The following is a 14012-nucleotide window of genomic DNA, read 5'->3' as shown; positions in this document are numbered from 1 at the left end:
CCCTGGCTCAGGAACTTGGGTGATGCTATCTTCAGGGATCACCCTCTTAGAATGCAGAGTGGGGCAGACAATGGATCTCGGTCTTGTAAAGGTGGAAGGAGCAACTGGGGGAAAAAAAAACCCTACAACTAGCACTATAATAATGGGAAAGTTGTTTCTATAGCAGGACAGGGCCCACTTTGTAGAATGTCCAGTTTGGATCATATTTCATATCTTTCCAGACCATAGTCTCCCATAAAGTTCTCAAATATTGCATCTCCTTGACTCTGAAAACTCGGTCTCAGTGGCAGAGCTGAGGACTCACGAAAAATCGGTGCCACGAGCAAGTCATGTCTGACAGCCCTGGGATTTGCTCACAGGCAGTGTTATGGTCATCTCATGTCAGCCTGGGTCCACTCCTTGTAATGGCTGTTGCGCTGTTCCTCCAGCCCCTGACCTCCCTCCTCAAGGTTTTGAGTTTCTAGTTCCAAGTGCACACACAAGGCAAGTTGTCTGTGTAAGAATGTAGGCACCAGGCAGCCCTCCACAGGGCAGGTGCTCACATGCCTGTACCTGATTTTCTGATGTGTTTATTGTTTGTTAAAAATATTAAAAATGTCTCTTCCTTTTAATTCCTCTCTTTGCTACTACTCCAGGCAGGCATGGAATTTATGATGAATGTAACATTAGGGGGAATTCCAATATATGGTATTCTTTGGAGCTGGACAAACTGTCTTGTAATTATCAGAGGCAATTTTTCCATTTGGTAGAGAACATTATCTCTGTGCATACAGCGGATAATGTATATCAAGACTTAGGGTAATTATATGCATGTGGGAAACCCAGGTAATGGAGTATTTGGTGCTAACTGTACCTGGATCTGTTCTTTACTGAGGGGCTATAAAAGCCATTATGGAATTGAGAGATCATATGATACTATGAACAGGTGTGCGTGGTGGAGTAGCCCAGTGTTTTAGGCATCACCTTTTTGTTCTATGCAACGAGAGTACAACCACTTCTAATGCTTCTGAAATTGTAGTAACAGGGAAGTTATTAACTATTAAGGTCACTGGTCACTAATTTTCTGATGGAATTCATTAGAGGTGGAGATCCCCCACATAATGGATAGTTCATAAATAATTTGGAACTAGCACTGCAATACATTAAGGAATTTCTCTCCTGCCAATTGATCTGTCTACTTGTTTGCTCTAGAATTATGGAAAAAGAAGTCAAAATTGCATGGGTTAGGATTCCAGTTACAGTGTTACCTCTCCCTAACTCTTTTTCCCACCTCCCTTTTCCTGTACCAACTCCATTGTCCAAGTTGTCAGGAAAGACGATGAAGAAATGGCCATAAGAAGTTTCTCTGGGTAACTACTAGGGAGCCCAACCTCAACACTTAGGCCAGGTTACAAGAAAATGTTTGAAGGATAGTCTTGCTGAGATTGTTTTTATTTTTTTGTAAGAAGAAAAGTTGGTGTGTGCTGATGTGCTCAGACTGCATCTAGCAGAAGAATTCAGAAGGAAGTTGGGCTTTCCTAGCCAAATATCAACCTTCACATCACTTCATCCCCGCCATCTGAAATCTCTCAATTTGGTAAAACCCAGGAGCTCAGGCATGTCCTTCTCTACCAGTCAGCCCAGTAACTTTATAAATCACTGATCTCTAAGCCTGTTTGCTAAAGCCAAACAATCTCCAGTCCCAGAAAAGCCCTCCACAAACAAAACCATGCCCAGCCTGTGGGTTAGGATAGGTAGATTACTTTCTAGACAGGCTGAAGGTCTCAGCTGCCAAGACCAGTTTCTCCTCTACTTGGAAACTTTTCTTTGCTTGGAGACCCTCTCCTTCCTCCTTCTGGGACATCGTCCTGGCTGAGACATCCCTAAGGAATTTTATTATGTCAGGAACAATGTCAACATTCTCCTCCCCCATCAAAATGGGGAAGGGGAAGATGTAGGGTGGGTTGGAATGGAAGCCAAGTGCCCTGGGAGTCATGGTGCAAGACCAGGATGCCAGGGATCCTGCTGCCGTCTCCCCCTCTATAAGTTCAGTGGAATCAACACCTCTTTTCTAAACAGTGCAAGCACCGTTGAGTACTTTAATTACAACCACGCTCTCCTCAATTACACAAGGGTACATCACAAAAAGTTAAAGGAAAAAAGGGAATTAAGATGTAAGTTTATTTGGGTCTAAAAAATTTTTGAAAAATCTGCATAATTTTTTCATAAAATGCATTTTCCATGAGCTTTTTGAAGACCTGTTGTCTAAAGCTTTAGTTCTGATTTTTTTTTACCATCACAGTATAGATACTAGTTTAATTGACAGAGTTAATTAAAAATATCTGTTGAAAATTAGTGACATAGTAACCAATGTTTACTCCTTGAGTGCTAGACATTGATTCTGAGTTCATTTGTCTGTTTCCTAAAGGAAGCTTCTTAGAAATTCTTCGGTGAAATAATGTCGATAATAAATCCTATGATTTTGTCTTTAACAAAGTATGTTTATGCCATTCTAATTCCTCAAGAAGAGCTAAATTGGTTGTTTTAGTTAATAGTTATCTTAGCACCTTGAAGAAAACTACTGTCTTCTGACTTCAGTTGTTACTGTTGAGAAATCTGTCAGTCTAATTGTTAATCTCTTTTTTGGAAGCTTTTATAATACAGACACTCCTCATCTTATGATGGGATTATATTCCAATCATAAGTTGAAAATGTCAAACATCAAAAGGGCATTAAATTCTCCTGACCTACTGATCATCCTAGCATAACCCAGTTTACCTTAAAAATGTCTAGAATACTTGTATGACTCTCTAGTTAGGCTATCAGTGTTGCACAGGTGTGCTTTTGTACTATTGCAAAGTTGAAAAATCCTAAATTGGACTGCTGCACTTCAGGACCAACTGTTTTGTGATTGCTTTTGAGGTTCTGCAACATCACTTCAGAGTATCCAGATGCAGAATACCTTTTATCTCTTCTGTTTGGCATATAGTGTGTTTTCCGCATCTTTGGATTAGTGTCTTTCATTAGTTCTAGAAAAATCTTGGCTATTATGTCTCAAAATTTCTTTTTTAAAAATTTTAACCCAGAAACCTTTGATTTAAGGTATGGAAACTTCATGCATTTCATAAATACAAATTTAGGAACATAGTGATTACTCCTACACAACCTATCCTCCCAACTGTATTCCCATCCTTCTTCCTCATCTATCCCCATTCCCATTCTTATTTTTTTTACTAAGATCTATTTTCAATTAACAATTAGCTTTATGCTCATAAGAGTATACATAAAGAGTTCAACAAATAGCATAAAAAACTTTCTGAATAGTAGAGACAAGGTCTGTTCAAAGTCATCACATCTCAAAGTGTCAATTTCAATTCTATAGATTACCTTTTAGGTACTCTGTCAGTTACCACAGATCAGGGAGAACATATGATATTTGTCTTTTTGGAACTGGCTTATTTCACTAAGTGTAATGTTTTCCAGTTTTATCCATTTTGTTGCAAACGACAGGATTCTGTGTATTATTTCATGGTGTATATATTCCATAATTTCTTTATCCAGTCTTCAGTTGTCAGGCATTTGGGTTGATTCCATATCTTAGCTATTGTGAATTGAGCTGCAATAAACATGGGGGTACTTATAACTCTTTCATATGCTGATTTCATTTCCCTTGGGAAAATTCCCAGGAGTGGGATGGTGGATTTTCTGTCTGGTTGATCTCTGCACTGCTGAACGTGGTTTATTGAAGTCTCCTATTACTATTGTATTGGAGTCTTTGTCTCCCTTTAGATACATTAACATTTCTTTTAAATAGCCAGGTGCCCTGTGATTGGGAGCATGTACATTTATTATAGTCACATCTTCCTTTTGAATTGATCCCTTAATCATTATATAGTGCCCTTCTTTATCTCTTTCAACAGTTTTTGCACTAAAGTCTATTTTGTCTGATATTAGGATGGCTATACCATCTTTTTTTTTTTTTTTTTTTTGACAGGCAGAGTGGACAGTGAGAGAGAGAGAGACAGAGAGAAAGGTCTTTCTTTTGCCGTTGGTTCACCCTCCAATGGCCGCTGCGGCCGGTGCGCTGCGGCCGGCACACCACGCTGATCCGATGGCAGGAGCCAGGTACTTATCCTGGTCTCCCATGGGGTGCAGGGCCCAAGCACTTGGGCCATCCTCCACTGCACTCCCTGGCCACAGCAGAGAGCTGGCCTGGAAGAGGGGCAACCGGGACAGAATCCGGCGCCCCGACCGGGACTAGAACTAGAACCCGGTGTGCCGGTGCCGCAAGGTGGAGGATTAGCCTAGTGAGCCATGGCGCCGGCCCTACCATCTCTTTTTAAGCATGTAATATCTTGTTCCATCCTTTCACTTTTAGTCTTAGTACATCTTTTTTGGTGAGATGTGTTTCTTGTAGGCAGCAAATAGATGGGTCTTGTTTTTTAAACTGTTTAGCCAGTCGACATCTTTTAATTGGAGAGTTGAGGGTACTTACATTCAAGGTGACTATTGATACATGATGTTGCAGCTGCCATTTTCCCAAAAATATTCCTATTGTTTACTTTGGATTTCCTTTGTACTTTTACTGGGAGATTTTCTGCCTTCACCTTCTTTCAGAATGATGAGCATGTTTCTGTGTTTCTTTGTGTAGCACATCCTTAAACATCTTTTGTAAGACTGGACGAATGCTGGCAAATTCTTTCAATTTCTATTATGGAAGGTCTTTATTTCACCTTCATTCATAAATGAGAGCTTTGCAGGGAACAGTATTCTGGGTTGACAGTTCTTTTCTCTTAGTACTTGGAATATATCTTGCTATTGTCTCCTAACCTGTAGCGTTTCTTGATGAGAAGTCAGCCATGAGTCTAACTGGAGATCCTCTGAAAGTAATCTGTCATTTCTCTGGTGCATGTTTTAGAATCTTTTCTTCATGTTTTACTGTTTAAAGTTTGACTAAAATGTGTCATGGTGAAGATCTTTTCTGGTCATGTCTATTAGGAGTTCTGTGTAGTTCCTGTATTTGGACATCCATTTCTTTCTCCAAATTGGGGAAGTTTTCTGTAATTATTTCATTAATAGGCCTTCTAGTCCATTTTTTCTTTCTACACCTTTAGGAACTTCTAAGATCTGTATGTTGGGTCATTTGATAGTATCCCATAAATCTTCAACACTGTGTTTTTTTTAAGTTTTCTAATTTCTTCTTCTTTTTGGATAACTAAAATTTTCAGAGATTTTTCTTCTATCTCAGATATTCTTTCTTCTGCCTCACTGAGTCTTTTGTTAAGGCTTTCCACCACATTTTTGTTTGATCTATTGAATTCTTCAATTTTGATATTTCATTATGATTTCTCTTTAAAATCTCAATTTCATGTGAAATTTTCATTCAGTCATATAAGGATTCTTTAATTCATGCATTTGCCTCTTATTACTTCTAAGGAATCCAATGATCAATTTTTTGAATTCTATTTCTGGCATTTGTTCAATCTCTTCATCTTCATATTCTAGTATTGAAGTTTGTTGTGTTTCTTTGGGGGCATCTTGTTGTCTTCCTTATTCTTGTTTCTTGAATTTTTACATTTACTTTTAGACATTTGTGGAGATACTTGCTGGTTTTTTTCCCCTCTGATAGCTTTTATCTTAGGACTGTATCTCTGTGGCTTAGTGAGTATCTACTCTTTTAGTGAATACCCAGAGGTATGGGCTGGGTATGGCCAGGGAGCTCTGTTCAGTGCTACAGGGTGAGGAGAGTGTCCAAGGTGACACCCATCTTTTTGAGCATCTATGTTGGCACAGTCTGATGCTTACCTCCTCTCCTCTAAGGAGACCATTGCCTGGGCACTAGCCCCATTGGGTACATTACTCATCTGCACTGTCACAGGAACATACAAAGGATCTGTGCAGTCCTCGGAGTAAGCATGGATCCTGCAGCAATAACCCTCACCATGCAGCCAGGGAGCTCTGAGCATATACAGCCACCCACAGTGACTGCCCAGAGACCCAACCACACCCATCCACGCACCCACAGTGTTTTCATAGTCCCAGCACACAAAATGTCCCCCAGTCACGAGTTCCCAGCACTCTGTCAATTCTCCCAGCCAGATTCAAGTGTCTCCACTTGGCTGGTTGCTGGGGGCACCACATAAGCTGGCACAGCTGTTACATATGTCCAAAATGGCACCCACCCTGTCTCATCTAAATACAGGATGCTGTTGCCATGAGTTTGAGGAGAAAGAAACATGCCTGTTTTTTCCTTCTCTAGGTTGGCAGGTACACTGTTCGCCACAGGGCTCCAGCTAGACTTACAGAAGTCTCTTCCTGCAACTTTATTGCCAGTGGCTTGGGCTGCTGCAGTCTGGTCTCATCTCATTCTCCAGAGCTGGTGCTGAGGCTCTTGGCTGCTGGGGTCCTGTGTTTGTCAGTATTAGTGCTGTGCATCTGCACCCTCCCCATAGACCCACAGTGTCCCTCTAACTTGAGTAGTTTCCTCTGCAGTTTTTTCCCCTGACTCTTCCTGAGATTGCACTCTCTCCACTTCTTTTTTCAATTATCATCACCTAGACTAAAGCAGTAAGCTGCCTCTCTATTCTGCCATCTTGGTTTCTTCTAGATTATGTTCAGATTTTCTTTTCATTTATTTTCTATATTTTCCTTTTAGGTCTTGTATTAGACTTGTTTTCAGCCTTCTTTTTTTCAAATAGCCTTTTAACATCCTCTCTTTTTCTATCCTCTGCATTCTGATTGTCTCTTTTCATAACTATTATCAGCGATTCTCTCTTCAGTTATTTATATCTGTGATATAACTCATTTATTGAGCTTTAATTTCAGTCACTTTATGTTAATTTTTTTTCCTAAATGTTCTATTTGTATTTTCAAGTTCTCCTGCTCATTTTTAAAAAAAGATTTTTATTTTATTTATTTGAAAGAGTTACAGAGAGAGGTAGAGACAGAGAGAAAGGTCTTCCTTCTGCTGGTTCACTCCCCAGATGGCTGCAATGGCTGGAGCTGCACCGATCCGAAGCCAGGAGTTTCTTCTGGGTCTCCCACGTGGGTGCAGGGGTCCAAGGACTTCGGCCATTTTCTACTGCTGTCCCAGGACATAGCAGAGATCTGGATCAGAAGTGGAGCAGCTGGGACTCGAACTGGAACCCCTATGGGATGCCAGTGCTTCAGACCAAGGCTTTAACCTGCTGCACCACAGCACCAGCCCCTCCTGGTCATTTTTTAAAAAGTCTTTTATGTTTGCTCATAACAAGTTAACTCCATAACTTATTACATGAACTATTTCATATGTGGTAATGTTCTTTACATGAGAACACAAAATATTTGGTAACTTAAGGTGTAATTCTCTTATTATTTCTACCAACTCTCACTTAAGTTGCCTTATTTTGTGTTTTGAGACATACTTTTTGAGAACTTATGTTAGATTTTAGATCTTATTTATGGCAACACTGAAGACTTAAATTAGGAGTTTTGCTGCAGAGATCTGCCTGTCATGTATTCTAGAGCTTGGGGCCAGGACTCACCTGGAACTGTTTTAGCAAACTTCAAGGTTCTTGGAAACTGCTGAAGACTCAGATTCAGCTGCTTCACCATGGGAGGCAATTGGGACTCAGAGACTGATTCCAAAGGTCTTGGCATCACCTGCTTTTAGGGCAATCTTGGCTTGTTTATGGGTTTGCCACTTACCATTTTGATGTTATATTTATTCCCTCCCTCCCTCCCTCCTATATAAATGTGTATATAAGTGCACATGTTCTCAGGACATCTTATTTTTTTTTTGATGTTTAGAAATGCATTTATGAAGTTTTCTTGTTGTGTTTCTCTACGATCTTGTTATATTGTAGCAGGAAGGCTTTGGTGAATGTGGGCCAGAAGCAGAAAATTTGATCTCTTTTAGAGGATACCCAAGCTTCCTGTCTCCTTTCAGTTTTAGCTCACTTGTGCTGAGTATAGGTTGGCACCAGAGCCACACTACTGCTGACATAAGGGAATGTGTTGGGGCCTTAAAGCCCCGCATTTCACCTTCTACCTGTGATCCTTTTTACTGGACATATTACACTGAGGTCACTGGCCAGAACTGTGTCTTCAAAGGATAGTACTTCTTCAGCAAATTTCTATTTATTACTTTAGAAACAAATAGGATACCATACATCGGCATTAATTCCTTTAAAAGATATGCTTTAACCACTATATGTTATTCAGATTATTTATTCAGGAGAAAAAATTACAACTCACTTCCTCCAAAGATCTTTTATTCTTTCCACTTAGATACAATGCTGCCATCATTTACTTCTTGAAAACAAGGCTTAGTATTATTTTTCTTTCTATACTTTTATTCTTATAAGTTGTTTGGCTCAAGCCATGATCCATATCATACATTAGGGCATACTTTGTAGAAACCAATGCTTTGCCCTGGTTCTCATCATTGGTGTCACATCTCCATCCTCGACACTGTTGTGCAGCTGCTGTAATTACACAAGGAAGTCTCACAGGATGCAAAGTGGAGCTGGAACTAGAACTGGGCTTATTTGGTGTTAATCACAGCAGTCTTTTTGTTTTTGCCTCATCTGGGTAGAGATTATTGAAAGAAATATGTAAGGCACTCAGCATTTCCCAGAGAGGGCCTTTGAACGTATAACATTTCCTAAATGTTCTCTTTTCAGAAATAGCCTTTCAAAACACATCAACTTTTTTAGGGCAATTACAGATCCTTTTGCATCAGCAAAGTAGCAACAGGGTGCATTTTAGAGGGGATGTTCATTGCTCAGGTGCACGAGGACACTGCCAGTGAAGCATACATCTCTTGCCTCTTATTTTCTTTTGAGAGGCTGCTCTATTTTTAATCTTGCCTGGTGCTCTGATCCCCTTGATTGTACACCAAAAGAAAATTTGATGAGAATTATGTAGGCCACCTGCCTTAACCTCACAGATGAGAGAAAGGGAAAACTCACCTGCAGAATAGTCTCTCTCCTTTGATGAAAGATGGTGAATACTTCCTGATTGGTTATTGTAATGCTGAGTGGATGAATAGCAAGGGTATAAGGAATTTTTTTAAAAGGAAATAGTTGCTAGTTTACTGAAACTCAGAATATAGGGGATATTCTTTAAACACAAAGAGAGGCTCTCTGCCAGGAACACGCATGACATAAGTGGCCAAAAGCTGAATGTTTAAAGTTCCTGAAAAGCTATCTCCTCTACACCCAACTAAGAAAAACCAAAAACTAAGAGCTATGTAGCAGGTGAATTTACTTGGCATATAAATGATGTTTAAAAGCTTGAGATGACTAGTATACAAAATATAGCAAGCACCATGTTACTTTGGAGTATAGCCTGCAGGGATAAGGACAAGTGCCAGGCCTGCATTGCCCTCTACTTACGCTTCCTGCTCTGAACTGCTCTAAGGGAGCCACCCTCAAACTGTCTATATTTGGAAATCTACTCTTTGGGAAGGATGCAGCTAATTCCTTTATGCTGAAGTATAAATGACGAATAAGCTGCTTGGGTTTCCATCTCCTGGTTTTTACCTAGAGATAATCTGTAAGTTAATGGAATGGAGTGCCAATAGTTTGATAGCGAGTATATCTACCAGGTGGGAGAAGTTACCTTTGAGGAACAGGTAGGGAATGCTCAGTGGTTTTTAGAATCAGAAGATGCCCAGCTGGGACTGCTGATGGTGAAATAGCTGAGACTCCTGGTAGGCTTGATCTGGTTTTGGTGGGGCTTTGTCTACAGAGCAGAGAGCCTGTTGTGTATATAAGTCATCTCTGCCTCGTTCATTTCTGACTCCTTGCCTGGTGCAATGTAAGTGCTATGTAAGTACTGGCTGTTGAATGGATGTCAGCTTAGAGCCTATCCATGGGTTCAGGGTATCTGCAAAGGAGGAAGAAAGAGGCATTTAGACAGGTACTTGGCTTGGAGAGGTTAGGATGCTGAGAACCATCCTTGACTCACTCTTTCTTTTACCTTTGTCTCAGTCCTTCTGGGTTCTACTTTTCCTTTTGTGAAGAAAGGGGTATTCTTATTTCTTCTTTTTGTTTTGCTCCTCCAGACTTCTGCTGTAGTTTAGGTCTCTACCTTTGGCCCAGGAGCTCAAGTACTGCTGGCCTGGTGCTTAAGTAGAGGACATGCACTCCTCTCTCTCCCTGTTTGCCCCTGAGATTTGGAACAGAACTAGGACCCTCAACAGCAGCTTGTCTCCCCCTGTACATTGTAAGACAAACCTGTGCCTTGAAAGTACAAGGACACAGACAGCAGTTTCATTTCACCACAAGATTCTTACTGAGAACAGTTTGGGCAGCTCTGGCTCCATGCTTTCACTACCCAATGGCAAATCTCCAGATGTATTACATTTGTATTGTTCCAGGAGAAAGAACTTTAAATGCCTTGTGAAGGGGAGGAGGAGGGGACAAGTTACTGTTTTTAATTTAATTTGGACATCAGAGTAGTTTGGCTCCTATCCTGTAACCAATCCATAATAAGTCTTTATTAGGCAAGCACCCACAGAACAATTAATCAAGGAAGGATGAAAGTTAGCTATCCATCTTAGATACCTGGCAAGTTCTGCTTTGTGCCGGAAAATAAAGTTCAAGGTGCCTGTTCAAAGCTAGAATTTTCTGCATCTGACAGAAGGTGTTGGGCCTGGACTCACTGAGTTTCAGTGGAGCTACATTGACCAGCTCTCCATTCCTGCTGTCATGGGAAATTTGTACCTACTCCATCTACATACTACTAACTCTTTCTACCTGGGGATGAGAGAGGACTTCTCCAAATCCAGGACTTTCTTGTCTCTGGTTTGTGCCGAGGAAAAGTTATTGAGCCTAAGAGTTTCTTTAGGAGTTGTCCCTAGCTGAAAGCCTCCTACTTATAAGCCCTTTATCCCGAATGTCTACAACATCACACATAATGATACCTTTCCGTGTTCATTTGTTTAGATATGCCACACTTCTGCCTGCCGTTGGCAGCCCTCCTGGACTAGGCTGCTTTTGTTAATCACATGGATGTTGTGAGTATTATGTTCACAAGTGGATGTAGAGAAGATGTTTTGATTGAACTACAAATCCTTACTACTCGTGTTCAGCAGAATATGTGAAATGGTTGTGATCTGGAATTTCATTAATTTCGGATCATGCCGCTTTTTCATTGGTTGAATACCATGGCTTCAGTATCTTCTTCCCCTCATTATGTTGATGTTGTACCAAAGAACTTTTGACACAAAGCCATATCTTAGAATGCTTCAACATGAAGGTGGCTGTTGATCTTAATTGATGATCCTGAACTCGCTTCATCTCATGGGCTTCTATGTTACAGCTTTCTTTACGTTGCCAACTTGAAGGTGCTGCTAAGGACTTTGAATCCTAATCTTGTGGTTCTGTTACTGAAGATAAGCGGCTAATTTTTATTTTCCTATGAGTCTCTATTGGGTCCAAATAACCCCCTTAATTGTGTTGGCTGGACTGGGTGAGAAGAGATGGGAAAAAGAGAGGAAAAGGAAGGGAGAGAGAGAGAGATGGAAGGAAGGGGGGAAGGAGAGAAAGGAGAGAGCAGGGGAGGCAGGCAGGTGTATGGGAAAGATAGTGAGGAAAGAGAGAAGAAAGAGAAGTATTTGGGAAGGTGATAGAGGTTGCTAATTACTCTTATCCTCTGCATACTCCTTTACAAGCCCAGAGTTAGAGACCATGTTCAGGCCCCCAAAAGTATATGTGTGTGTGTTTGTGTGCCTGTGTGGCTGCTTGGGGCTACTTCTATCCTCCCTGAGTTTAATGATTAAAGAATGAGAAAGTTGTTAGGGCCTAGGGCGACCAGAGAACTAGAAATTTCTGAGCCTTAAGTTGGTTTCTTGTGTGACTTAAAAAGTCACACAGAAAATTCTGCAGCATGGGGCGAAGAACATCTGACCAGCAAACCTTCATGGGGAAAATAGGAGCCACAAAACAGAATGAAAGGCTGGAAAGAATAGATGGTGAAAATACTTCTTTCAAAGAGAGAAACATGTCAGAACAAGTGAACAGAAACACAAGATCTTTGAGTAGAGAGCCCTGTTAACTATCATTTTAGTATCAGCTTTGTGCTTTACAGGTGGGAAAGCCAAGACAGAGACAAGGGAAATGAGATGTCCACAGCAACACAGAAAGTGACCAAGCAGAGCTATGCATCATGGATCCTCTCCATTATTGCCACATTGGCTCTTCTAGTAGTGGAGTCATGGCCAAGGTGGGCTGTGTTGACAGAGTCATACCAAGGGCAACAGAGGAGAGTTAATTCATTGCATGCTTAAGGAAGGTCCATGTGGGATTGAAGTTATTTTTTAGGCCTTGAAAACTTGTTTCCAGGTCTGTGCTGGACTCCCTGTGAGCAGCAAATAGAAGCAACATTCTAGACAGAACACAGGCAGATGGATACAGACCTAGACTCAAAGGGTGACGTGAAAATGAACTCATCTTCCACATACCATGATTTGAGTTCTGGCTGGGAAAAAGGAAGAGGACTGAGAAAAGGTACACAGGTTAATCACAAGTAGATCATGATTTCATGGGTTCTTTGTCTATGGAAGGAGTTAGATGCAGTTCCAATGGGTTCCAGGGAAAGCCCCATGTTTTGGCTACCTCTCCTTTTCTGCAGATGGCAGCTCTACACCAAGAGGGAAAAAGACTTCAAAATTCTTGTAGAGCCATTTAGTGAGTAGACTTACTGCAAAAGACCAAGGAAAACTTATTTCATTCTTACAGATATGCAGTTTGTTAACTGCACTTGGCCCTGCCCCGTCAAGTTAGGCTTCCAGTCTTAGTAGCTTGTTGAAAGAATTGCTAGGGTTCTGCTTTATTGCTCTTTGGGAGGCAGTTTAGTAGAACACTGTGGTAGCAAGTGCCAAGTCGGAATACTGAGACTCAGAATTAAGTCTGCACAAAGCACCTTAACATCTGTGGACTAAAACTGATTGATTTACGTATTTAAAAACTGTTTCTATGGTAAATTTCATTTTAGCAATAGACCAATAGCAGTTATGGATCAGGAACTGTACTGCTTATTTGGTTACATTTTCTAGTTCTCTTTTTTACTGGGTTGGGAGCCCCAGTGTCTTTTGCAGTGCAGAAGCTCTGAATTTGATTTTTTTTTTTTTTTTGACAGGCAGAGTGGACAGTGAGAGAGAGAGACAGAGAGAAAGGTCTTCCTTTGCCGTTGGTTCACCCTCCAATGGCCGCCGCGGCCGGCGCGCTACGGCGAGCGCACCGCGCTGATCCAAAGGCAGGAGCCAGGAGCCAGGTGCTTTTCCTGGTCTCCCATGGGGTGCAGGGCCCAAGCACCTGGGCCATCCTCCACTGCACTCCCGGGCCACAGCAGAGAGCTGGCCTGGAAGAGGGGCAACCGGGACAGAATCCGGTGCCCCGACCGGGACTAGAACCCGGTGTGCCGGCGCCGCTAGGCGGAGGATTAGCCTAGTGAGCCGCGGCGCCGGCTCTGAATTTGATTTAATCCCATGTAACAATTTTGTCTTTGATTGCCTGTGCTTCTGGGGTCTTTTCCAAGAACTCTTTTCCTATACCAGTGTCTTGCAGGGTTTCCACAAAGTTCTGTAAGAATTTGAGGGTATCGGATCATAGATTTAGGTCTTTGATCCATTTTGATTAGATTTTTGTGTAAGGTATAAGGTGTAAGGTAGGGATCTTGCTTCATACTTCTGCTTGTAGAGATCCAATTTTCCCAGCACTATTTGTTGAAGAGACTGTCCTTGCTCCAGGGATGGATTTTAGCTTCCATGTCAAAGATAAGTTGGTTTCAGATATTTGCATAGATTTCAAGCATTTCTATTCTGTTACATTGGTCTATCCGTCTGTTCTGCACAAGTACCAGGCTGTTTTTGGTTATAACTGCATTGTAGTGTGACTTGAAATCTGGTATTGTGATTCTTCCAGCTTTGTTTTTGTTGTATAAGATTGCTTATCTATTTAGCAGTCTCCTGTGTTTCTATGTGAATTTCAGCATCATTTTTTCTAGATCTGAGAATGTCCTTGGTATTTTGATTGCTATCACATTGA

At 41.2% G+C, this 14012-nt stretch overlaps 1 protein-coding gene across 41 annotated transcripts in view; it reads left to right on the top strand.

The window, feature by feature from the left end:
• LYPD6B (LY6/PLAUR domain containing 6B) overlaps positions 1-14012 on the top strand; it is a 238395-nt gene that overhangs the window by 94119 nt on the left and 130264 nt on the right. For 3 of the 41 annotated variants that reach the window (XM_089329155.1, XM_089329167.1, XM_089329147.1), the window contains exon 1: positions 9621-9780. The exons of 22 other annotated variants lie outside the window; for them this stretch is intronic. Coding sequence is in view for 5 of the 19 variants with exons in the window: in XM_089329172.1 (XP_089185298.1) it covers positions 10977-10981; positions 12055-12189 (140 nt within the window). In the remaining 14 variants the exon portion in view is untranslated. Of the gene's footprint in view, positions 1-9564; positions 9792-10910; positions 10982-12054; positions 12190-14012 lie in introns of those variants that run through there. 16 more of the 41 variants (XM_089329175.1, XM_089329174.1, XM_089329170.1 and 13 more) reach the window with 11 other exon arrangements.

This window comes from Oryctolagus cuniculus, chromosome 3 (genome assembly GCF_051225735.1).
Source record: "Oryctolagus cuniculus isolate XC-2025 breed Fujian yellow rabbit chromosome 3, ASM5122573v1, whole genome shotgun sequence".
NCBI classification, from domain to species: domain Eukaryota; kingdom Metazoa; phylum Chordata; class Mammalia; order Lagomorpha; family Leporidae; genus Oryctolagus; species Oryctolagus cuniculus.
This window is presented reverse-complemented; position numbering and strand designations above follow the sequence as displayed.